General features: G+C 38.3%; 1 protein-coding gene across 10 annotated transcripts in view; it reads left to right on the top strand.

Annotated features, from left to right (window-relative positions):
* POU2F1 (POU class 2 homeobox 1) overlaps positions 1-25,377 on the top strand; it is a 162,510-nt gene that overhangs the window by 135,192 nt on the left and 1,941 nt on the right. For all 10 annotated transcript variants that reach the window (XM_027610566.2, XM_027610567.2, XM_027610570.2 and 7 more), the window contains 7 exons: positions 2,812-2,985; positions 7,945-8,086; positions 9,035-9,180; positions 10,399-10,578; positions 12,411-12,516; positions 23,294-23,636; positions 24,303-24,391. In XM_027610566.2, coding sequence (XP_027466367.1) covers positions 2,812-2,985; positions 7,945-8,086; positions 9,035-9,180; positions 10,399-10,578; positions 12,411-12,516; positions 23,294-23,636; positions 24,303-24,391 — 1,180 coding nt within the window. The remainder of the gene's footprint in view (positions 1-2,811; positions 2,986-7,944; positions 8,087-9,034; positions 9,181-10,398; positions 10,579-12,410; positions 12,517-23,293; positions 23,637-24,302; positions 24,392-25,377) is intronic.

The following is a 25,377-nucleotide window of genomic DNA, read 5'->3' as shown; positions in this document are numbered from 1 at the left end:
ATCTTTAAAAAAAAAAAAAAAAGCCAAACATAAATGACAGCATACTGTATGATTCAGTGTGGATGGTGTTTTAGAAGACAAAACTACAGGGACAGAAATCCTATCAGTGCTTGCCGGGGGCTGGGGGCTAAGGGTGGAGACTGGTGGCAAAGAGCACAAAGGAACTGGCCCGGGGGATAGAAATGTTCTGTGTCTTAATTGTCGCAGCAGTTCTATGACTATATACAGTTGTCAAAACATCAAACTGTACGCTTGAATTTGCATTTAATTGTGACTGTGCTGCATATAAAAATCAGGTTGGAGTTTTGAAAAAAGCCTGTACCAGCAATTCCTTCCTGGCCTCCACGCTGTGCACACAGTGGCAGGGCTGTGTAGCTTCATCCTGACTCCTGCTCACTGAATTCTACTCTACCATTTCTAGATCTGGCCCAGTCCAGCCTGAGGTTTCTGGAGTTGGGGTAACTTATCTGTAACCACCCCACCGAAAGGTACCCAAGCTATTTTTAGTCCTTTACTATTTGAGAACGGGGTTACTTCAAGCCTGGAGATGAAGTAACAGTGTGATAGTTGAGATTCACCTCTCCCTATCAACCAGTTTCACTGGGAAGCGTACAGCTGCACAGGATTCTAACATGGTTGGCGCTGGCTTGGGCTCCTCTAAAATGGTCAGGTTGAACATTACTCAGTGTCAACAACATTTAATAGAGATGAACTTGGTTGTCTTCATTGAAACACGATGATAGAGAGGAGCTTACTCCAGTTGTAGGCCTGTGTCATGTCTATTGTGTAGTTTTCTGGGCCGGTTGGTTCAGTTGGAAAGAGCATATTACCCTCCAGGTCGAAGTTTGGGGTATATGAAGCATTTAAATTACAAGAAAACTCACAGCCACAGACTCCATCTGTAACCCTGGCCTGTAAGCTCTCACCTGGGCTACTTCACAGGAAGGGTCAACTCAGCAACGATGTTGCAGGTGGCGGTGGGGGTAGGGTGGGGGGGGTGGGCGGTGTAGCACCTTCCACTAACAAATACTCACAAGGGCAGATTCCACTCGGCTTGTGAGCAAAACAGAGTAGCCTTGTGTTTGTGTAATAAGGAAATTTAAAATTTTCTTTAAAAGATTATACTACTTCATGTCCCTAAATAAACTTCAGATAGATTTAGATAAATATTTAAAAATATATAGAGGAAGCTAGCAGACTATTAAAAGGAATTTTATCTGAGTTAGAAATAAGTGAAAGCTTTCTCAGATTTGAAGCAATAAGATGTTAGAAAGAAAAAAATAGTTCACCCAAATGACAATTTAAAACCTGTATACACTGAAGAATAAAAGGAAAAAACAGATTGGGAAATCTGTTTGTACTGATACCAAAGATAAAGCCTTAATCTGTAACATCTGGTGAACTCAGTAAGGATGAGAATAAGGACACCATTAATAGATATATTGGCTATGGATATAAATCTACTGTTAAAGAAATACAGGTAATTATTGACACATGGGAAAAATTTTACTTTGAGTAATAAGAGAAATTCAAATTAAGGCAATAGTGAAGTTCCACACACTCCTTTAATTAGCAAAACATTTTTAAAAACTAACATAATCACGTGGAAGAAACTAGCATTTTATAGTGAGAACCAACATGATGTGTATTTATGGTGTACCCTTTATCCAGTTATAGAAAATCACTTCTGAATGTAGCTCAAAGAACTAATTACAAAGGTGGGAAAAAGAACCATATGTACAAGATATTTCATTATGGTGTTAACTATCTTAGTGAAAACATAAATGAAAAAAAGTGTCTAGCAATGAAGAAATTGTTAAATTAATTATGATAATATCGCCTCAGTCAGCCTTTGAAAATGATAATTATGAAGCAGAGCATAAAATTATATATACTATAATTACAGTTAAAGTTAAGAATGTAGATCCAAGGGAGGGAAGAACCTTTTAGGGGCAGTGAATAAGTTTAGGGCATTGTGTATGGTGACAGTATATATTCATGAATGTATACTTATCTTCAGATTCATCAAGAGGTATACATTAAATATATGCAGCTTTTTTTAAATGTCAATCATACCTGAGTAAAAACAAAGTTTGCTGTTTTGATTTTGTGCCCTGTGGCCCCTTCCAGTGTCTTAATCGTATCATAAAAGTTACTCTGATCGGTGAGATGCATGACTTGTTACTGAAGATTTGAAAATTACTTATAACTTGTGAGAGAAACATTTAGAGATTAAATAAACCTAGTGCAACAAATTAAAAACAGGATAAAAGAAAGAAATGTAGGTCTATGGAAAGAAATACACAAAAAAAGCTATTAAGTTACTTAAACTGTAGGTGATTTACTTTCCCCTTAAAATCATTTTAATCTTACTATTTTTATAATACTGTGTCATAAGTTGGAGATATAGTGCAAACACATAAACAAGATAGATATGGTCCCTGCTGTTTTGAAACTTACAGATTAAGTGGCATATTTGTGAAATAGATTCTTTAAAATAAAGTCTAATTCATTATGTATGCTCTGAACAAATGTATCTTATGCATATATATATTTGAAAACCCAGATATAATGGTTTCATTTTTGAGTATTTAAGTTTTTTCATGGACTTACATGTTTTTAACCTTAACCGTAATTATAGTCCACACAATTTCACACTCTGCTTTTCTCACTGAGCATCATGTTGTACCTTCCACAATGTTACATGGTCTTCATAATTCTTGATGAATATAGCCACTTCTTTAAGTTGCTCACGGTCCCAATGTATCATTTTGCATGCTTGTTCTCTTCTCCTTCTGTTCCTCGTAACAGCCAGCAACCCCAACACGCACAATAGCAGCAACCCCAATTCAGACACTTCCACAGAGCCAGTCAACACCAAAGCGAATTGACACTCCCAGCTTGGAGGAGCCCAGTGACCTTGAGGAGCTTGAGCAGTTTGCCAAGACCTTCAAACAAAGACGAATCAAACTTGGATTCACTCAGGTAGGATGAACTTAGATGTATCTTAACTTAGATGTATCTCCTTGACTGGGTCCAGATCTGTGCTTTACGTGTCCAGAGAAGCTTCTGAGGTGCAGAAGGCTCCTTGGCCTTGTTGTCACTTAGTTTTAGACTGCAACTTGTTCTTAGCCATTTTCTGCATTTATAAATTTAGACTGTTAATCATATATTCAATTATAAGTTTATGATTTAATGTTAGGTTAAAATCTTTAAGATTTCTCTCAGAACACGGGCCTTTGAAATCATAATTAGACCAAGAAAAGTGAGAGTTTAAAAGATTATCTTTGGGGATACTGTAACTATAGTGAGGGTTTTATTTGTAGAACATCTGGTTCTAGGCCTTAGTGCTCTGTCTGTAAGATTCAAAGAGTTAAAGATTGCAGGGGGAAAAGTTTGAAAGACTTGTTTAAAAACAGATTTTTGGGAGAGAGATGGGGGCCAGTGGACACACACACACACAAAATAAGCCCAAACTGAAAGTAATTAAACAAATAGGCTGAAAAGCCCAAATTAATCAAAATTCAAATTAATTTTTTTAATGTCACCTAGCAGAGGGCTTTTAATGTGGAATAAGTTTAATGGTTTAAACAGGCATCTGGGTATATAGCATTCTTGTTCCAAGCACTACCACTGATAACTCTTTGATTAACCTGTCACAAATAATACTTTTAAAGCAGGAAAAGAATTAAACTGAGTAACATTTGTGTAAAATGATATGAGATCATTAGATGAGAAGTAGTTATGGAAGTATAGATTGGATTGGGTGTTTTTATGGAATCAGGAAAAGCCTGATGTTTTCTTAGAATATAATTACTGTTTGAAGATTAAGCCGCTACTTAAACACTATCCAAATTACTTTCAGTTGAAAGTAAAGTAATGCCCTACTGTGGTAGATCAAAAACCAGGGATGATATCCCTCTTTTCTCTGTGTTCTTAAGAACAGACTTTAATTCCTTATATTTCTCTGGTAACTTATTTTTGCTCAAAGAAACTAATTACATATTAGGAACGTGAAGTGATTTTTTAAGTAGGTAAAATTTTAGAGAAAATTCAGTTATCTTTATGAGGAGTTTCAGTTGTGAAGAAACAAATTACAGTTCATAAAGAGTTCAGTACTTTGAAACATCTCAAGGATCTGGCTTGTTTTTAAAAAAGCTAAAGTTACAACTGGAATGATAGGGTAAGTTAAGCTTGAGTAAGTGTAAGGCTGGTTAGTAAGCAGCTCTTCGGCTTTCAGGCTATTAGCACAGCATACTCTGAGGTTCCCTAGGAGACTGTTGCCTCAGTGAAATGCCAGGGATATTAAGGCTTTTAAAAATCTTTAACTTCTACCCAAATAGTGTTTAGCCTTTCTGTGGCATTTGACCCAACATACTGCTAGTGTTGTTTCTCCTTCTCTCACTTTCTCTTTTATGTAAAGGAGCTTCCTTATGGTCTAGTGCCTTGTGGTTTTACCCTATTATTTGGCATGACTCTTCCTTATTTTTCAGAATGACTTTGACATACCAGTGGCAACATTTTGCAAAATTTAACTGTGTGGATTAAAGCACATATTACTGGTGGAGGACGGGAAAATCAACCTTTGTTTTTAAGTCACCTTCCCCTGTTGTAGTTTTCCAAAGGTTGCTTTGTATCCTGTTTATTTATATACACACACAGGAGAAGATAGACATTGAAGTGTTTAAACAAACAAAAATCCCTGTTCTCTGAGTAAATGTACATGTTAGTAGATGTTTTAAACAGTATTTCTCTCTCTCTCTCTCTCTCTCTCTTTTTTTTTTTTTTTAGATTTCATTTATTTGAGAGAGAGAAAGCGAGAGAGAGCATGAAGGGAGGGGAGGGGCAGAAGGAGAAGCAGGCTCCCCTCAGAGCAGGGAGCCTGACAAGGGGCTCGATTCCAGGACCCTGGGATCATGACCTGAGCCGAAGGCAGACGCTTAACGACTGAACCACCCAGGAACCCCCTAAACTGTAATTTCCTGATTACTTAATTGGTTAAAAGATTGCTACAGATTGTCACTACATAATTGGGAGGCATACCATAGTATAACACTTTTATCACATGTGGTACATTCATTATTTCCTAATTCCAATCTTTGTTCCTTTTTTCCTTTTGCTCTTTTAAAAAATATCAGGGGCTCTTGGGTGGCTCAGTCAGTTCAGTGTCTGATTTCAGCTCAGGTCATGGTCTCAGGGTCCAGGATTGAGCCCTGCGTCAGGCTTCCCACTTGGTGGGGAGTCTGCTTGTGTCTCTACCTCTGCCCTTCCTCCTGCTCTCTCCCTCTCTCTCCCTCTCTCAAATAAGTAAATAAAATCTTATCAAAGAAAAACATACCAGAAATATTCTATATAGTTCAGATAATGTATGAGGCCACTGCTTAAAACAGTTACTTTCGTGAGGAAGAACCTAACATGGTAGTAACAAGAGCACTAAACTGAGCATATATCAAATTAATGAGAATTAGTATATTAACTGAGGGGCCTGTTGCTTTTTATTCATTTAAATAATTTAGGGGCGCCTGAGTGGCACAGTGGGGTAAGTGCCCAACTCTTGGTTTTGGCTCAGGTCATGATCTCAGGGTCATGAGATCAGGCCCTGTGTCGGGCTCTGCACTCAAGTGTGGAGTCTGCTTAGGATTCTCTCTCCGTCTGCTCCACTCCCCCTCCCCCCTCCTCACTTGCTCTCTCTCAAATAAATAAATAAATCTTAAAAAACAATTTTTTAAATATGAAGTAAAATTGTATTATAAATCTCACATGGATCTGTCATAGCTGTAGTGAGTTGATGGCATGGCTTTATGTCTAGCCACCATTTAAGGCATTGTTTATTTTTATAATGCTGTGATTTTTGATGTGTTATTTTTGTGTACTTACCAATATTGTTAACTTTTCCTAGATATTACAGAAGTTTTTGAGAAATTCTTAGCAAATTATGCAGATACGATGTCAGAAGACATTTATTTTCATCTATTACAGCAGGTCTTATACTCAAAGAATTGCAAGGTTTAGTTGGCCCAGCTTTCTAAAGCTATAATCCAGACAAAGTGGCCAAGACATGAATATAAGTGACAAACAAAGCATGTTTAGTGCCTGAAATATAGTAGGCACTTAGTGAATATTTTTTGATTGAATGAAGTAAGATTTAATAAATGTATAGAGATGTCGATATAGATAAACCTGTATCTACAGATTTATTTGTATATAAATATAATGTGTAGTATTTATGCACCGTTCACACTATCCTGGTTTTTTCAGTTTTACTGTAATTGGAGGGAAATCAGTAAGCCGTCTATTCCTGTTCTTCTTAGAGATTGTGTATTCAAAGCTGTCAGTGACACTTTCTGTGACAGTGCGGATGTTCTGCATCTGTGCGTGCAGTACAGTGGCCGCTACCCATGTGTGGCTCCTGAGCACTTGAAGGACGGCTAGTGGTGTTAATAAGGAACGGAGTTTTTAATTTATTTGATTTGAATTAATTTAAGTTTAAATAGCCACATCAATTGAAGTTCTGATATTCTCTGTACCTCATTTTATCATATAGTTTGAACATTTAAACCTATACCTCTGTTAAACTTTAAACTTTTTATCAGAAGTTGCGCACCAGTAAGAAAATGGAAGTTTCTTAAAGATGTTTTTTCCTGGGGCGCCCGGGTGGCTCAGTCGGTTAAGCGTCTGCCTTGGGCTCAGGTCGTGATCCCGGGGGCCTGGGATCGAGCCCCGCATCACATCTTCATCTCTGCTTCAGGCTCTCTGCCCAGCAGGGAACCTGCGCCTCCCTCTCCCTCTCCCTCTGCCGCCCCGCCTGCTGTGCTCTCTGTCTTAAAAAAAAAAAAGTGTTTTCCTTTCCTTAACTACCACCTAACGCAGGCGCTAATAAATGTAGTCCCCATCTAAAGATGGGTGTGGGGTCGGAGAGAGTCAAAGGACTGGGGTAATCCCACTTCAAAGTGAGTGTTGCTGCACTTGTTGGAGGTGGCTGTCGCATAGTCGCATTGGCTGTGTAGTTCTTGGGACTAGAAATGTTGCCTTTCTGTCCTGCCACTAAGCTAATTGAAGGGAGAGCATGAATCATTTAAACTCCATGAGTTTCTATTACCTGTATAAAATAACTATTAAGATGGGGCTTTTTTCAGCTTTAACAAGAGAGATTCAGCTGGAAGAAAAGCACTGTATACATTTCAAAGGTTGTAGGCTTATAAAGAAAGACATCTTTTGTAATATATTCAGGGGATCATTGTTCTATTGCTATAGGGTTACCAAGTTTCCAGTGCCCATGAAGGTTTAACTAAGTGGGTCAAACCTCTCTACTGTGAATTTCTATCTCTATAATGGTTACAAAAGTAGTCTTTTAGGATACCTGTTTTTGTAACCAACTTTGAAATCCAAACGAAGGGTGGAAATTGATTTTTTTCACTGCTTCCAGAAATACTTTATGGGGGGCAGGAGGAGGGTGCGGGGAGAGTGAGGCATTATTTCTAAATTTTAAAGTGATTTATAGGAAGTTTGGCTGGTTCAGAAATACCTACCTGAAGTTATCTAAACATTTAACATCTATTAACCCTGTAGGTGATACAGGTAACTGCTTTTAAGGATTATTTAAATCATTGTGGTTGCATCAGTTAAGGGGCTTGTTGGGATATCAGCACTATCTTTTGAAACTTAGAAATATTTGATGATTGTTACATGAGGTAGCAAGAAGAGACTCAAAATGGAGAGAACATGGGAGTTAAGAATTTCGTCATAATCAAGGCCTAACTAACAGTTCTCACTGAATGCTGTGCTCAGCTTAAGGCTGGATGTTTTGTGGGACCCAATAAATGGAATGAATGTTGAGTCTTTAAAACAGTTATGGAGCAGCACCCTAGAGTGAAGACTTTGGACATTAGTGAGACAAATCTCTTCTCTCTTCCTCTCCCCCTCCTGCTCTGTATTACTGTGCAGGGCGATGTTGGGCTCGCTATGGGTAAACTATATGGAAATGACTTCAGCCAAACTACCATCTCTCGCTTTGAAGCCTTGAACCTCAGCTTTAAGAACATGTGCAAGCTAAAGCCACTTTTGGAGAAGTGGCTAAATGATGCAGGTGAGTGGATACGTAAGACACTTCCTCACTGTCCAGTGGAGTTTTACCGGAGCGTTGTTTACACTTGGGGTTTTGTTTCCTATTGCATTATTGGTCCTTCAGAACATTGAAACTCACTAATGTTGGGAGGATCAATATAAATTATGACTCCATAAATTAGAGAGTAATTCACCCAAATCTAGTAATGACAATGTACACAATGAGCAATAATTTTTAGCCTTGGAATATTTCTTGTATTTGAGCCAGGGTTAGGGATAGTTGAAGGAAGAGAATAAGAAGTCCTGTGTATTTAGATATACTTAAAAAACAAATTTATAGGTTCTTCCTTGATGAATTATCATAAACTTATTATTGATCATATTTCTGCTTTTGTTATTAAAAATGACCACATATTTCATACATAAAAAGTTTAGCTGCTAGTTTTAACTTAGGTCTTTTGTACTGAGATATCCTTTTGGAAAATTTGGATTTTGAATCACAGAATCATAGGCTGTGAGAGCTGTAAGGAACCACAGAGATCTCCTAGACTGTGGTTCTCATTGTAGATGGGAACAAAAGTCAGGTCTTTGGAAAAGACAAACCTCTCATACCCACCCTTGAACAGTCTGCTTCCATAGCTCTGGATGAGGCCTCAGCATCTGTAATCTTACTGAGTTCCACAGGTGAGAACATCTCATTTTACATAGAATGCAAAGAAACGCAGAGATGTCTATGACGTGACCAGGGCCATTAGACTATTAAATGACTGAACCTTGTTTAAACTTTAAAGAATTTAAAAAGATATGTGGTAGTGTAAAAAAATGCTGTTTTAATGTAGGTTATGAAAATCCTTCCATGCTTGCTTTTAACTTAACATATTTTGGTCAGTTTTGTTGTCGTTAATATATATATCATATGCATGAATCATGATCCACTAACTTGATTTCTGTGTTTTCTTCTTTCTTACAGAGAACCTCTCATCTGATTCAGGTCTCTCCAGCCCAAGTGCCCTGAATTCTCCAGGGCTGGGAATGGAAGGCTTGAACCGTAGGAGGAAGAAACGCACCAGCATAGAGACCAACATCCGTGTGGCCTTAGAGAAGAGTTTCTTGGAGGTTAGTCAAGTTTTTATTTTTCATGTACATGTGATTGTGTAATATTAGGTGCTGTAGGTGATAAAAGATGGACTTGCCAGCCTCAGTCCTTACAGATGCTTATAACATAGTGGAGAACAGTAGACAAAGCCAGTTACTGAACCTCAGAAACAGACCCAGAGTATTGCAGGGTTCAGGAGAGTCCACGCTCACACCCATGTGAGCCCCAGTGTGACAAGCAGCACCTGCCCTGGGGGACATGGGAACAGGCCGGGAGAAGTGGGAGGAAAACACTGGAAGCAGAGGAAATGCACAAGCAAGGGCATCCAGGGAGGAAAAACCAGGAGGTAGATCCGGCGACACACAAATAGTTTGGTTTGACTAAATTCTAGTGTCTGTGTGCCTAGAATAGTCGTTTGCGACTAGAACACTACAGGCTTTGGAGGTCTAACAGCTATTTGGCCTCTTGTTTGTTATTGCCCCGGGAAGATCACAGTCAGAGCTTCCAGTAAAATTTTGACTTCTCTAATTTAGAAAAGACTTGAGCACAGTGGAAAGAACATGGAATCAGGAATCTTTATCCATTCTACCACTTTTATTAACTGTGTGATTGGACAAGTTACTTGATTTCTTATGCTGAAGTCCCTTCACCTGCTATTCCTGCCCCATCGGCTTATTGCCTACCTCACTGTCCTAGGGAAAGCATGTGCATGGAGCACTGAGAAACTCTTACATTCCTACCAATATATAAAGTTACATTGAGATTAATAGCCCTTAAGGAAAAAAATAAATATTCAAGAATAACTTATTCTTGGGGCGCCTGGGTGGCTCAGTCGGTTAAGCGTCTGCCTTCGGCTCAGGTCATGATCCCAGGGTCCTGGGATCGAGTCCCGCATCAGGCTCCTTGCTTAGTGGGGAGCCTGCTTCTTCCTCTGCTGCTCCCCCTGCTTGTACTCTCCCTCTCTGACAAATAAAATTGTTTAAAAAAAAAGAATAACTTATTCTTAGTTAATATGAATAAGTTAATAAATATATGTTCGTTAGAATGATTATCTATAGAAGTTCTTTGTTAAAAGCGGGCCAATATGGTCATATATATCCCAACTTCGTTCTCTGATTTATCCCTCCCCATTTGTATATTTATGCCAGTAGTTTAAAAAGTTAAGCACCCCCCCAAAAAATTTTTTTAATTAAAATAATAAAAAGGTATTCCAAAAGATGATTTTTTTCCCCCTTTAGAATCAAAAGCCTACCTCGGAAGAGATCACCATGATTGCTGATCAGCTCAGTATGGAAAAGGAGGTGATTCGTGTTTGGTTTTGTAATCGCCGCCAGAAAGAAAAAAGAATCAACCCACCAAGCAGTGGTGGGACCAGCAGTTCACCTATCAAAGCAATTTTCCCCAGTCCAACCTCGCTGGTAAGGATAAAAAGTGGAGGATGCAAGCTCAAGGACTAATTTTTATAATTTTACAAATGATCTATAAAATAGACTTATTTCATAATTGTAATTTACTGTATATATATATTCATGTTGAGTAAGTATGTATAAATTTGTATTTTAAATGTTACTGAAGTGGGACGCCTGGGTGACTCAGTTGGTTAAGCATCTGCCTTCGGCTCAGGTCATGATTGAGTCCCGCATCAGATCCCCTGCTCAGCAGGGAGCCTGCTTCTCCCCTGCTTGTGTTCTCTCTCTCTCTCTCTCTCTGACAAATAAATAAATAAAAACTAAAAAAAAAGATGGTTTAAAAAAAATAAATGTTATTAAAGTAATCTCATGTCATTAAGAACTTACTGATCTTTCTTTTTTAAAGTGAACAATTTTAATTCTTTCCTGTTTCATGGTGGCTCCATTATTCTCTTCTTTGATGTAGTTTATTAGGTTACTCTGTAACTATGGGAGCAGATTTGCTAGATTCCAGTCACCTAAAAAAAATCCTTAGTTGCTTTTTATTCATGTTGGGTTTTTGGGTTTTTTGTTGTTGTTTTGTTTGTTTTGTTTTGTTTGGGGGGGTTGAGGAAGAGGGAGAGAATTCAAGCAGACTCCCCACTCAGCACGGATCCGATGCAGGGCTCAGTCTCACAACCCTGAGATCATGACCTGAGCCGAAATCAAGAGTCGGACGCTTAACTGGCTAAGCCACCCAGGTGTCCCTGTGTTCATGTTGGGCTTTAAAGCCCAGTTTATTAAACTTACATGAGGAAGTGACAGTAAATTCCCAGATAACCTTTAGCTCTGAACTTGTATGAATTCAGCCATCTCACATCTTCACTCGCAAACATTATGTGGGACCTTTCATTAATAACCTCATTGAGTAACTTCCACCCATTGCTTTGGAATAGTATTCTAGACTGAGGGGACATGCAGTGGTAATGTACTCCCTTGATCTTAAGGATGATGGCAAATGTGACTCTCTATTTCCAACCAGGATTCCACAGGTGATGAGATTATTGGGCTTGTATTTCTGATCTTTCCTTGTTAATTTGTTTTTATTGTATTTTAATATCATTCTATACTGGGATGCTTTTTAAACTAAAATCACGTTAAGAGCACATACTGGTTGTTAAGGGAAGGCTGTGGTTGTTGAATGGTTGGGCTTTAATCCTGAAGTTCACGACATAGTAGTTATGAAAAAGACAGTCATTAGATCCGGTTCTGTTTTATGTAGGTGGCTATTTTGTGTTTTGGATTTATTTGTACTAAAAGGAGAAAAAAAGTATTTCTTACAAAACTGTAGAAGTATTTTGTTATTTCAAAAAGAAACTGTCAGCTCTTTAAAATTTTGTTTCACATTCTTTCCATATCATTCATTAAAAACAAAAACAAGATAGTCATGTCCCCCACATGACCAAAAATAAAAGCAATCCAAGAATCCCTGATTCTCTGATCCTATTGAATAGTTTTCTTGTGTAGATTACGTTGATAATAGTATAATATTCCTTACTTACTTGGAGTCTATCTTACTCAACAGCATTGAAATTTAGGAATGTTTTTTATTATTTCTTTTTAAAACCTGGGCAAAGCCATTTCTCCTATCAGAGAAAAACCATCTTCTGATAGCAGCCTTTGAACGTATGTCTATTTTCTCAATTTCAAGATCAAAAGATGATTATAAAATTAGTTCCTCTTAGGCCCCTTTAATTCTGTTGTATCTGGAATTTAAAAATTTTTATAGGGAAAATACATCTTCAGTATTGATTTGAATTTTTTTAAAAATGCTTTCACGTATTTTCATTTCTGACCTCTAGGTGGCACCCACGCCAAGCCTTGTGACGAGCAGTGCGGCCACGACCCTCACGGTCAGTCCGGTCCTCCCGCTGAGCAGCGCTGCGGTGACCAACCTCTCTGTTACGGGTAAGCGGCCGCTGGGCCTCGCAGCTGGCCTGCAGATGGTAGGCCCATGACACGTCTCTCTGAGAATTGTGAATTAAATTGCAAACGAAGGCTCTAAACTAGAAATATGTATTGCTTTTCTTGCAAAGTCATATATGAAAACCTGAACTCCAGAAAACAGGCATAATTAACTTGGTCAGAAAGAATACTTTCACATAAAGGTTTTCTTACCTGTTTTGTTCTTTCCCACCTAACTCTTACCTTCTGCATTGTTCCCAGACTTACCTTTCAAGTAACTCCTTCCAAACCTTCAGTGGCTACAGCTTTTTGTATTCAGGAAGGCATCCAGATTCATCATCAGTTCCTAGAAGGTTATTAATCTGGATCTAACCTCCCACTAGTCTTTTCTCCCTTCCATCCTCAGCACACAGGAAGAGTCCATCCATGCCTTTGTAAATATCCCCACTGCACTTCTTTCCGATAGCAATGAAACGACTCCAGCACAGGCATCAGTTCTTTCTAGAAATACTCTTTAGCTTTCCCAGGATACTGTTCATTTCCACCTGCCTGTATTATAAACGATTATATTTGTATACTTTTGTCTTTCCAGTAGACTTTGCACTTCTCAAAAGGTCTGAATATTCTTTTTGCAATCTTAGTGTCTGGTGCCTGACACATTCACTATAAAATGAACAATTTTTTTTTCCTTTGGCCTCCTTTAAACTAGCACATTTCCCAATAGCACATTTAAAATAACTCAGTGTTGTCATCAGAAACTTTTTAGTGATATATGATGAATAAGGCATTCTGTAATTATTCACCAGGTTGATTATGTGCTAGTAAACCCGCAAATGGATTTATGATATTTCACAGTCAAGCTTGAATTTAACCTAAAGTTGAGGAATTTGATTGTCCTCTCATGTTTTCAGTTTGTATAACACTTCTTTGATTCTGTGATCTAACTGAATGGCTTTATATAGTTCTTAAATTTCTAAGTTGTTAGGAAATCTCATGATTTTGTTGAATTATTTAGAGTAGCACTCTTTTTTTTTTTTTTTTTTTTTTTTTTGTTGGCTTAAAGTGGAGCCCAGTGTAGGCTTGAACTCACTACCCTGAGATCAAGACCTGGGCTGAGATCAAGAGTCAGGTGCTTAACCAACTGAGCCACCTAGGCACTCCTAGAATAGTGCTTTTCAACCTTTTTGGGTTTTAGAACTCCTGGAAAATTTGATGAAAGCTTTAAATTTTCCCTTCACAAAACAGACATACCCACAGTTTTTAGTAAAATATAAGGAGGTTCATAAAGGACAACTCCCATCCGTCTCTACCTCACTGGGGACATTTTTGGATGCCTTAGGAATAGAGATCGTAAGTTAAGAACCCCCATGTTTGAGAGTATATAGTATTTAGCACTTCAGCATAGTACGCAAACTGTTGGTGATTGGTTGCTGTTGTTTTGGGCACTAGAAGGTGAAAATCCAGCCTTTAAGGAACTCACCGTCCTCCCTGCCTGCCATCATCTGTTAAATTATAAACTAAACTTTTCCTTCCCAACAAATTATAAGTCATATTATATTAGGCCTAAAGATAACCATCTTTTGCAGAACAATTCCTTATAGTTCAAATAGAACTTAATAGAATGGGTAGCTTTGCAGATTTTCTAAAAATGGCAAAAATCTGAAACAGAAGGTAATTTTTAGGAGATACACATACTCAAAACTAGCTAAAAATTTTCAGTTTTTGATGGTCCTAATTGACAAGTGACATTTTCCTGAACTCAGTTGCTCAGCCCATTTATGTGCATTTAATTATAACTGTTTTCTAAAATGTTGGTAACCGGGGTGCTTTGGTGGGTCAGACGGTTAAGCAATTGACTCTTAATCTCAGCTCAGGGGGTTTTTTTGTTTGTTTGTTTTAAAGATTTTATTTATTTGACAGAGAGATAGCAAGAGCAAGAACACAAGCAGGGGGAGTGGGAGAGGGAGAAGCAGGCTTCCCACCAAGCAGGGAGCCCGACGCAGGGCTCGATCCCAGGACCCTGGGATCATGACCTGAGCTGAAGGCAGACGCTTAATGACTGAGCCACCCAGGCGCCCCTCAGCTCAGGTCTTGATCTCAGAGTTGTGAGTTCAAGCCTCCTGTGGAGCCTACTTAAAAACAATAAATAAAAAATAAAACTTGAAGTGTTGGTAACTTTTTTGAAATGAATTTTTTCTTCGGTTCTTAAAAAAATTGAACATTATCAGAAACTCAAATAAGAAAAGTAATCACAATGAGCTATTTTTATTTTGCCTTTAGATCTTTTATATATAGTACAATTCTAATAGTGTTTAGTGTGTCCCACTTTTTTTTTTACTTCTTATTTTATAAGTGTCATCCCGTGTTATAGTTTTCACATTTCTACTTTTGATTTGCCCTTATTGTATTGAATGGTTGTATCAGAATTTTGTAAACATTTCCATATAGTGCCATCATGGCTCAGTTTTTTTTTTTTTTTTAAAGATTTTATTTATTTATTTGAGAGAGAATGAGAGACAGCATGAGAGGGAGGAGAGTCAGAGGGAGAAGCAGACTCCCTGCTGAGCAGGGAGCCCAATGTGGGACCTGATCCCGGGACTCCAGGATCATGACCTGAGCCGAAGGCAGTCGCTTAACCAACTGAGCCACCCAGGCGCCCGTCATGGCTCAGTTTTACCTAGAATGACAAGCTTTTTCAGTTTGAGTCCTGCAAATCTTACATCCCAAGAAACCCCTCAGTCTCTGAACCACATAACTGGTCTTGCTTGTTCAATATTGTATCTTTCATGTCTAGCACACCTCCTAGAATGTAAGATACTCAGTAACTAATTATTAAAGGAATGAAGTTTTCACTATTATAAATAATACTGTAATGAGGACCTTTGTACATACTTATTTTTTTAATTCTTTATTTTTATGTAATTTCAGATTTACAGAAAATTTATAAGAATAGTTCAGAGAAATCCCACATCTCTTCCCTTAGATTCTCCAAATGAGAAAATCTTATGTATTTGCTTTTTCTCTCCTTTTTCTCTTTCTGTTTCCCTTTCTGTATATGTGATGTTTTTCTGAACAGTTTTAAGAGCAAGTTGTGGACATGCTACTTTATCCCTACATCATTGTGTATTTTCTAAAGAACAAGAAATTACCACATATAGCCAGAATACAGTTATCGAAAATCAGGAAATTAACATTGACTCAGTCCTAATATCTAGTAAAAATTCACATTCATATTTTCCCAGATGTGCCAATAATGTCTCTTATAGCAAAAGAAAATCTTAAATCATGCATTGCATTCAGTTACTGTGTCTCTTTAGTCTTCTTAAATTGGGGACAATATGAGTCTTGCTTTGTATTTTAGGACATTGATTTTCTGAGGAATATAGCTATTTATTTTGTAGATGTGTTGTCTGATGTTTACTCATGATTAGATTCGGATTATGCACTTTGGGCAAGAAGACCACAGAAGTGCGTTGAGTCCTCCTTTGTGCATGATATGGACACACATGCTATTGATTAGTCCCACTACTGGTGGAATTAACTTTGATAATTTTATTAAGGTGGTATATGTCAGGGTTTTTCATTGCGTAGTTATTATTTTACTCTTCAGTAAATGGGGAATTTGAGACTATACAGATATCCTGGGTCGTTTTTTTTTTTTTCCAAACCTTTGCCCACTAGTGTCCATTGATGATTTTTGTATGGATCTATTACTATGATTCTCAAATAATTCTTTCATTTCTTCTACTTTTATTAGTTGCCTTTCAACTGTAAGGATGCACTTTTCCTTTTCCCCTGTTTATCTGTCTATATTAGTATGGACTCAGACATTCTTTCTATATTTAGTAAGTTAGAATCCTACTATTACTTTTTATTTTAATGTTCAAATTGTTCTTCATTTTGCCAGTGGGAGCCCCTTGGTGGTGGCTCCTGTGCTTTTTCGACATGTCCCTAACATTCTTTGAGTGCTTCCTTATTTTTTGGCACAAGATGTTCAACCTCATCTTAAATTTTCTCTGCTCCAGGCCTGGAATCAGCCATTTCTTCAAGGATCCCTAGTTCTTTTTAGTGAGGAAAGGTATGTAGACACCAAGATCTAGATGCATTTATTGATACTGTTGTCACTGATGCTAGAACATCTCGATAGAAATATACATAATACATTAGTATGTGTGTTTGGATAGACACATGTAAATTTATTGTTATTGCATATCTATATGCATTTTTCTTTATCTTCTTTTATTTAATATCAGTGAGTTCATACTGATATCTCCAATTCCAGCCCAGCACCCTATAGTTTATTCTTTTCTACCCATACCTTTTTCCATATGTTAACTCCCTTCACAGTGACAGTGAGCAACCTGGCTCCTATTATCAACAATATCATTACTTAATTGCTCAATCCTATAGTAAAAACAAAGTGGTTTCAAAATTGCTAACCCATGCCTCTAAACAGAAAAGGTCTACCTATTTGAGTTCCATATATGTTTAGAGTTCTTGTCTTTAACCTGAAGGCATAAAGTCCAAATTCTGTGTTCAGAAGTTGTTTGGATTAGTTATTTCTCTATCCTCTTCAGTGTAGTTACATTATTCATTTGAAATTCAGTTTGTTTTACTTGTATTCAGTATTAGTGTTCTTCCTCTCATCCTTGTGATTTTTTTTTTAAATATATGAGATAATAGCGTATCATCAAACATTGGTTTCAAAAGTCAGAACTGTACAGAAAGTTCTCTTCAGAATAATGTCATTCCCTTCTGTTGTAATTCTCTTTCAATGACAACTCTAAGCTTGGAATCTCCTCAGGGCTCTGTTGAGGTGAGTAATTCTCACTTCTGTCATAGTTGTCTACTGTGCCCTTCTGGACTCAAGTTGGTTTCCCTACCACCAAATTTCAGCCTGTTTCTCATTTCTGCAAGTCTGTCAAAATCTCAAGTCCTCTGGTATCTGTCCCCAGAGCTCTTACTTCCTTTTTTCTTTACCATCATTTGGAATAGGATTTTAGAAATGAAGAGGAAAAAACCATATCCTCAGTTTACCATCTTCTAAGAGAAATCTTGTCTTATTGACACAGTTGCTTTTATTTTCCAGTATTTAGCACAGTGCTTGGCACATTATAGCTCCCTGGTAAGCTTTCCCAGAATAGATATAAGAATGATCATGACTATACTACTCCAGAAAGATATGTGTTCTGATGTGTCTCAAAGACAAAAATTCAACAGCCTTTAATAATCTCAACTAAACATGCTCTGCCCCAATCTTTTTCCCCAAAACATTGTTTCATAATGAACCATATGCAACCCCATACCCATTAGCAATCCCTCCCCATTGATTCCTCACCCTACTCCTGGCTGGTCTACTCTGTCTCTATGGATATGCTTGTTTTGGACATTTCATACAGATAGAATAATAAATTATATGATCTTCTGTGTCTGGCTTCTTTCATTTAGTATAACATTTCCCAAGGTTTATCCATCTTGCAGAATATATCAGTACTTCATTCCTTATTTATGGTTGTATGATATTTAAAACACATTTTGTTCATCATGGACATTTGAGTTGCTTTCAGTTTTTGGCCGTTTTGAATATTACTGCTGTGAGCATTTGTGTGTAGGTTTTTATGTGGACACGTTTTCAGTTCTTTTGGGTATATATTTAAGAATGGAATTGGCGCATTATGTGGCATACTGGAGTATTATGAACAACTTTATACCCAAAAAAATAAGGCAATTTAGATGAAATGGATAAATTCTGAGAAAGACACAGATTATCCAAACTCACTCAAAAAAAGAAAACTTAAATAGACTTAAAGCAAGCAAAATAAATGAATCATTAATGTAAAGCTTTTCCAAAAAGAAAAGCTTAGGCCCAGATGGCTTTAGCAGTGAATTATATCAGATACTTAAAGAGGAAATAAAGTTAATCTTCAGCTCTCTCTTCCAGAAGGTAAAGGACAGCTCGTTGTATGAAGCCCATATTACCTTGATACTAAAGCCAGACAAAGATACCACACACATACAAAAAAAATTATAGGCCCATATCCCTTATGAAGATACACACAAAAACACTCAGTAAATTTTAGCAAATCAAATCCAGTAACATACAGAAAAGATTATACATCACCACCAAGGGGGACTTATCCCAGGAATGTAAGGTTGGTTTAATAATAACTGAACATCGGGTAATGTAATACACCACAGCAATAGAAGAAAGGACCAGAACCACAGGATCATCTCAGTAGATACAGGAAAAGCATTTGACAAAATCAACACCCATTCATAATAAAAACCTAGAAAAGAAGAGAACTTCCTCACCAGATAAAGAATAAAGAGCATCTGTTAAAAACCTACAGCTAATGGCATACTTCATGGTGAAAGACTGAATGCTTTCCCCCTAAAATTGGGAACAAAGCAAGCTCTTGTAGACGAATTAACATTGTACTAGAGGTTATAGCCAGTTAAAGGGGAAAAATGAAAAACATCCAATTTGAAAGGGGAGAAGTTAAACTCCTTATTTGCATTATTCTGTATATATAAAAATCCCAAGGAATCTGCATAGCAACAAAACTACTAGGACTAATAAATGAATTTAGTGTTGTTGCAGGATACAAGGTCAACATATAAAATCAATTGCGTATATACTATTAGTGAGCAGTCCAAAAATGAAATTACAAAAATAATTTTATTCACAATAGCTTCAAAAAGAATAAAGTACTCGGAAATAAATCAAAGAAAAGAAGTGCAAGACTTAAACAGTGAAAACTGCAGTTTGCTGAGAGAAATTAAAGAAAGTCTGAATAAATGGAGATAGTCCATGTTCATGGTTTAGAAGACTCCGTATTTTTAAGATGACAGTATTCTCTGAATTGATCTATAGATTCAGTACAATTATAGTAAAAATTCTACCAAATTTTTTGCAGTAATTATCATGATAAACTCATTCTAAAATATATATGGAAGGGACCCAGAATAGCCAAAACAGTTTTGAAAAAGAATGAAGGTGGAGGGCTTAGATACCCTGATTTCAGAGCATGGTGTAAAGCTAGGTGGTAAAAAGTGTGCTGCCAGCATGAGGACAGACAGTAGTTAATGGAACAGAGTCAAGAGTCCAGAAACACACCTTTAAACTTACACTCTGTTGACTTTTGACAGAGGTACCAAAGCAATTCAGTAGCAAAAAGATACTCTTCACCAAATGGTTCTGAGACAATTGGATGTTCATATTCATGAAGATGAATTTAGAGCCTTTCCTGATACCATGCACAAAACCTAGGATGGGATCAAGGGCCTAAATGTAAGAAATAAAATGTTTAGAAAACATAGAAAATCTTTATGATCTCGGGTTAGGCCAAGAGTTTGTAGATACAACACCAAACACAATCTATAGAAGAAAAAAAATGATAAATTGGAATTTATCAAAAGCAGAATCTTTTGTACTTTGGGAGACAAGAAAATGAAAAGACACCCACAGACTTGGAGAAAACATTGTAAATCATATATCTGATAAAGGAACTGTGTCTAGAGCATATAAATAACTCTTACAATTAAATAGTAAAAATAGGGGCGCCTGGGTGGCTCAGTCGTTAAGCGTCTGCCTTCGGCTCAGGTCATGATCCCAGGGTCCTGGGATCGAGCCCCACATCGAGCTCCCTGCTCGGCGGAGAGCCTGCTTCTCCCTCTCCTGCTCCCCCTGCTTGTGTTTCCTCTCTCGCTGTGTCTCTCTCTCTGTCAAATAAATAAAAAATCTTAAAAAAAAAAAATGTGATTCACTAGGGTCCCTGGGTAGCTCAGTCAGTTAGGCGTCTTTTCTGCCTTCAGCTCAGGTCATGATCCCAGCGTCCTGGGATCCAGGCCCACGTCAGGCTCCCTGCTCAGCAGGGAGTCGTCTTCTCTCTCTCCCTCTGCCTGCTACTCCTCCTGCTTGTGCGCTTGCTCGCACTCTCTCTCAAATAAATAAAACCTTACTTTATTTTATTTTTTTTAAAGATTGTATTTATTTATTTGACAGAGAGACAGTGAGAGAGGGAACACAAGCAGGGGGAGTGGGAGAGGGAGAAGCAGGCTTCCTGCTGAGCAGGGAGCCCAACGTGGGGCTCGATCCCAGGACCCTGGGATCATGACCTGAGCCGAAGGCAGACACTTAACGACTGAGCCACCCAGGCGCCCCAATAAATAAAACCTTTAAAAATAAAATAAAATATGATTCACTAGCTAGGAGAATTTATTTGAAAATTGCTAGTGCTCACATGACATAGTCTATTGAAAAACACCTGGAATGTGGTTGAAGGATGACAACCAGAAAAAACACCTGGGAGTGGTTTCTGGAGTCATATCCTAACCCAGGTTTACTTTACTGCTGAGGATTACTGGGACTTTCTTTGTATATATAGGGGGTTTTAAGAGAGTGACACTGAATGGTCTGTCCGAAAGCAGTGGCGGTGGAGAGTGAAAAAAAGCCTATTTTAAATAAGTCTTTGACCTCAAGATAAGGGGTCTTATGGAAATGGACAGTTTCAGAACTTTGAAAGGGAAGTAGTGCCCATAGATAAAATCAGGGTAGATAAGGTGAGAAATTAGGCAAGAAAAGATTGAAAGTACATTGAAATTTCTTAGCAATACAAGAGAAATAAAAGACGTTTGCCTTTCTAGATAGAACGAGAGACAGTTCTTACAGGTGTCAAAGTGGAAGAGTGAATCTATCCAACACAGGACTCAGCACAGCATCAGGGGCTCAGAGATACAGAGTGATCCGGTAGATTTAGAACTGAAAGAATAGTGCAGCCGTGACTAATGATACCCACACAGGTGTAGTTGTACTTAGGGACAACAGCAATCAAGAGGGAATTTTATCTGTTTTTGAGAAGGGAGAAAAAGGAGTAAGTGGTCCCTTTTTGATTAGCAGTAAGAAAGATATGTTTATGGGATTCACTTTGTGCAGCAGTATGGGGGCAGGAAGAGTGGAGTCAGTACTGAAACAGATGATGTCTGATGTTCTCCCAGCTCCATGATGTGAAAGAAACACTTCCTTAGAGTGAAAATGAGAAGAGAGTTGAATTCTAGATGTTCTTAGTATAGACCAAAATGCTCGAAAATAGATTTTAGGAAGATGAAACAATTTTTTAAGAGAGAGTCGTCTTCAGCTTAGTGATAGATTTTATCACCAAAAAAGTTATCTCTTACGTAAGGTCTTTGTTCCAATGTGTTTATGGGTTTGAAATGTTTATTTTGATTGGTCTAGTTCTTCTGTAATGTACCAAGTCTTTTATGCCTCACAGAAGTATTATACTGAAAATTTATAGATGCTTTTTGTCTTTTTGAGTTCTCTGTCCTTAGAAAATACCACTTAGGTTCTGCTTTATATGTATATATGGTTGGTGATACCCTAGAACGTAGTGAGTTTCAGTAAATTAAGTTCTAGCTGGTGCAGGCAGCCTGCGTTTGTGTTCTCAGGCGTTGACTGAGAACTGACTGGAGAGCCGGTACCATACTGCCTTCTGTAAATCACGTCAGAACTACGGCTCCCGGGGACAGCTGAATTCTGCTTTATGGCAGGTGCTCTGTCCTCTGCCTGCCTTATGAGTTGTTTCTACTTTGGGCAAAGACACTACATTCTTTTCGTCACGCTTCCCTTCATGACTCAACAGGCCTAACCTCTAGACCTGTGCTGGGCACCATGTGGCAGGCAGTAGCCACCTGTGCTTTTTAAGTACATACAACTGGGCCAGTACAAAGTGAGATGTGCTGTTAAGTGTAAACTATACACCATTTTCAAAGACTCAGTATGAAAAAAATACTTTTTTGAGACTGATTGCATGTTAAAATGATAATCCTGTGGAAATAATTTAACCTATTTCTTTTTAATATTTTCAGTAGGACCACTAGAAAATTTTAAATCACGTATTTATTATGTTTCTGTTGGACAACATTGATCTCGAACATTAAATAATTCCAGTGAATGTGTTTTAGTTTTTGGCAGTGATATTTATAATGTCAATTAGTTGTTTGTAAACAAACATTTGTTGTTCTCCTTACAACAAAAAGAAGTTTAGGCATCTTGTGTTTTTTTTTTTTAAGGTCTCTGAAATAACAATTTCCTAGAGCTTCATTTCTTTTCATGCTTTTGTGAGTTTCATGATATCCTTGTCTGTTATTGTTTCCATGAATAAGAAAATGTTTACAATAGGCTTTTTGAGAGCTGATTTTCATTACAGAATGGCTACTTAAATTTTTCAATGCAAAGGCATCTAGACATAGGCCCATAGTTATTTTCGTACTATTTTGTACTATTTCTGCAACTATTATTGACATGTTAACTTTAGAAAAATATGTTAACTTTTAGTTTTTCTTGCCTTCATTGTTTTGTTTTGATTTTTCTATAGAGACTACTAAAATTTCTGATTGAAAATGCTTTTCAGAAGCAAGGATTGTTTTGCTTTATGTTTCTTCCCCAGACCAGTTGTATTCCATAGTTAGAGCTTCTGTGATTCTTTTATTTTTTGAGTAGGAAACTGGAAATAGAAAACTGTGTTCTCTGTTTCTTCCCTGGCTGCTTTATTGCGCTTGCCTCTTAAAGCAGGGTTTATGGTTTGGGTTCTAAAATGTTCATTTCCATAGGATCACTAAACTAGGTTAATAAAAGGACACATGTAGAGGTTATTGGATGGTAGATGACTTCGTCACCATTGAGTCTAGAGTGTGGCTGAAGAAAGCCACGGTTCCGGTAGACACCCCCCCACCCTGCACCACCCCCAAAGGTCACGTTCTCCTCTGGTTCTCCCTTCAGGCACCACAGACAGCACGTCCAGCAACACTGCCACGGTCATTTCCACGGCGCCGCCAGCTTCCTCAGCCGTCACCTCCCCCTCGCTGAGTCCCTCCCCGTCTGCCTCAGCCTCCACCTCCGAGGCATCTGGTGCCAGTGAGACCAGCACAACACAGACCACCTCCACTTTGTCCTCTCCTCTTGGGACCAGCCAGGTGATGGTGACAGCGTCAGGCTTGCAGACAGCGGCGGCCGCCGCCCTCCAAGGGGCTGCACAGCTGCCGGCGAACGCTGGTCTCGCTGCTATGGCCGCCGCCGCGGGACTGAGCCCGGGCCTGATGGCGCCCTCGCAGTTCGCAGCTGGGTAAGGAGCCTCTCGCCCTCGTCACCTGAGCAACAGCTAGGAGCCCTCCCTGGAGCTACTCGTCGGGGACACTTGACCACCCTCTTAAGTGCCCCCCTCCCCCCGAAAAAAAATCTCTTTAAAGCCGTCATCCGTTTGGCACAGGGAGCTCTGTGGTAGCCCCGGGGCCTTGGTCATAGCTGGACTTAAGTCTCTTACTAGTATTTCCAGATGAAGACGCAGAGCTGATCTTCCTGAGTTGTGGGGCCAGGAAGAAAGCCCAGAATTCTCCATTTAAACTCTCTCAGCTGTCTGCTTTCTAATTCTCAGACACAGACAAGAGATAGAGTAGTTAGATCCCCAGTTTTATATTATCAAACATACAAGGATTACTTTGTAAATACATTCCTTTTGCTGGCATTCTTTTGTTTTGGAAAAAAAGAGAATGATGTAATTCAAAGAAGAGTCAGCATGATTGTGCAGGTTTTAGGTTCTGTGTGGATCATACCCTTATTTTGCTTTGTACAAGGAAGCAGTAAGAAACCTTATTCTCATAAGGAGAATAACAAATATTTCCTTATACTGCCCCAGCTGTATTTTCTTTTCTCTTGTCCTTTTGTGGGTATATTGTCAAACTCACAGATGTGCCTACATTGTAACAAAGTGACTGCTCTTTTGGACTTGCAGAGGTGCCTTACTCAGTCTCAATCCAGGGACCCTGGGCGGTGCCCTCAGCCCAGCTCTCATGAGCAACAGTACACTGGCAACTATTCAAGGTCAGTAGAATTTTTCCCCTTACTTAGCTCTTTTTTTTTTTTTCTTTTTAATGAGGGAAGTTTGCTTTGCTAGAGGTGAAGATGGTGGGGAGAGAGAGTTGAATTGATAATGCTAACTGGAGGACCAAGAAAATGTCCTTGTGAAAAAGCTTTCTACAAGCAGTATAGGTGTTCGTTTGTAAGAACAGGAAATATGCTTAGTGTGTAGTATGGTAAAAAAAAAACAAAAAACAGGACTCTATGCTGATACTTAACTTATGTGAATAGACTTGGAGGCAGAATTTCCCCCTGATAAATATACCTAAGTAGACATCCAAGACCCATCTCCAGGTAAACTTGACCAAGAAAAAATTGCCAGTCCCCCTCCCCACCCCTAAGAGACACATATATGAGAAGGTCCCATAATGAGTTAACCTTGAAGCACATTATGCAGACTTCAGCAATACTTGTCATTGTTAGGTTCTGCCCTTTGTATATCCCCATCAGTATAGAACATATATTCTCTTGGATTGTCTCTTTTCCGAGCCGAGATGGGTCTCTTTTGTCTTTAGCATGCTATCCAGTCTAAATCCACTCATTCTATGTAGGGAAGGGTTTGCCTTGTTTGGCTTCTAAGCTTTGTGTCTAAAGATGCTATGTTATGTGATTCAGGAAGACAATTTGAGACATCACTATATTCATCAAAGAACTTTTTTTCTTAAAATTTAAATGGTTTGTACTTATATGAGAGTTCCTGGAGCCAAAAATAAGCTATTAGCCAACCTCAATTAAGATGAGTGTTTCATGAATGATAATCTCTACAGTATACTATAGAGAAATGAGTTATAAATCTAATTGATGGTAGGGCTGTAAACCTTTTGTGATACAGGGATTTCTTTTTGGCATAAGATTTGTGATAAATCACTTTTTCTCTTGTGTGAGGGTGTACCTCTGGGCTGTAGTGAGGCTACAAAGGCAGATGCCTTCCCAGGGCACAGCTGACATTA

Source organism: Zalophus californianus, chromosome 10 (genome assembly GCF_009762305.2).
Source record: "Zalophus californianus isolate mZalCal1 chromosome 10, mZalCal1.pri.v2, whole genome shotgun sequence".
Taxonomy (NCBI): Eukaryota; Metazoa; Chordata; class Mammalia; order Carnivora; family Otariidae; genus Zalophus; species Zalophus californianus.
Note: the sequence above shows the minus strand (reverse complement) of the source record. Positions and strands in the feature narration are given on the sequence as shown.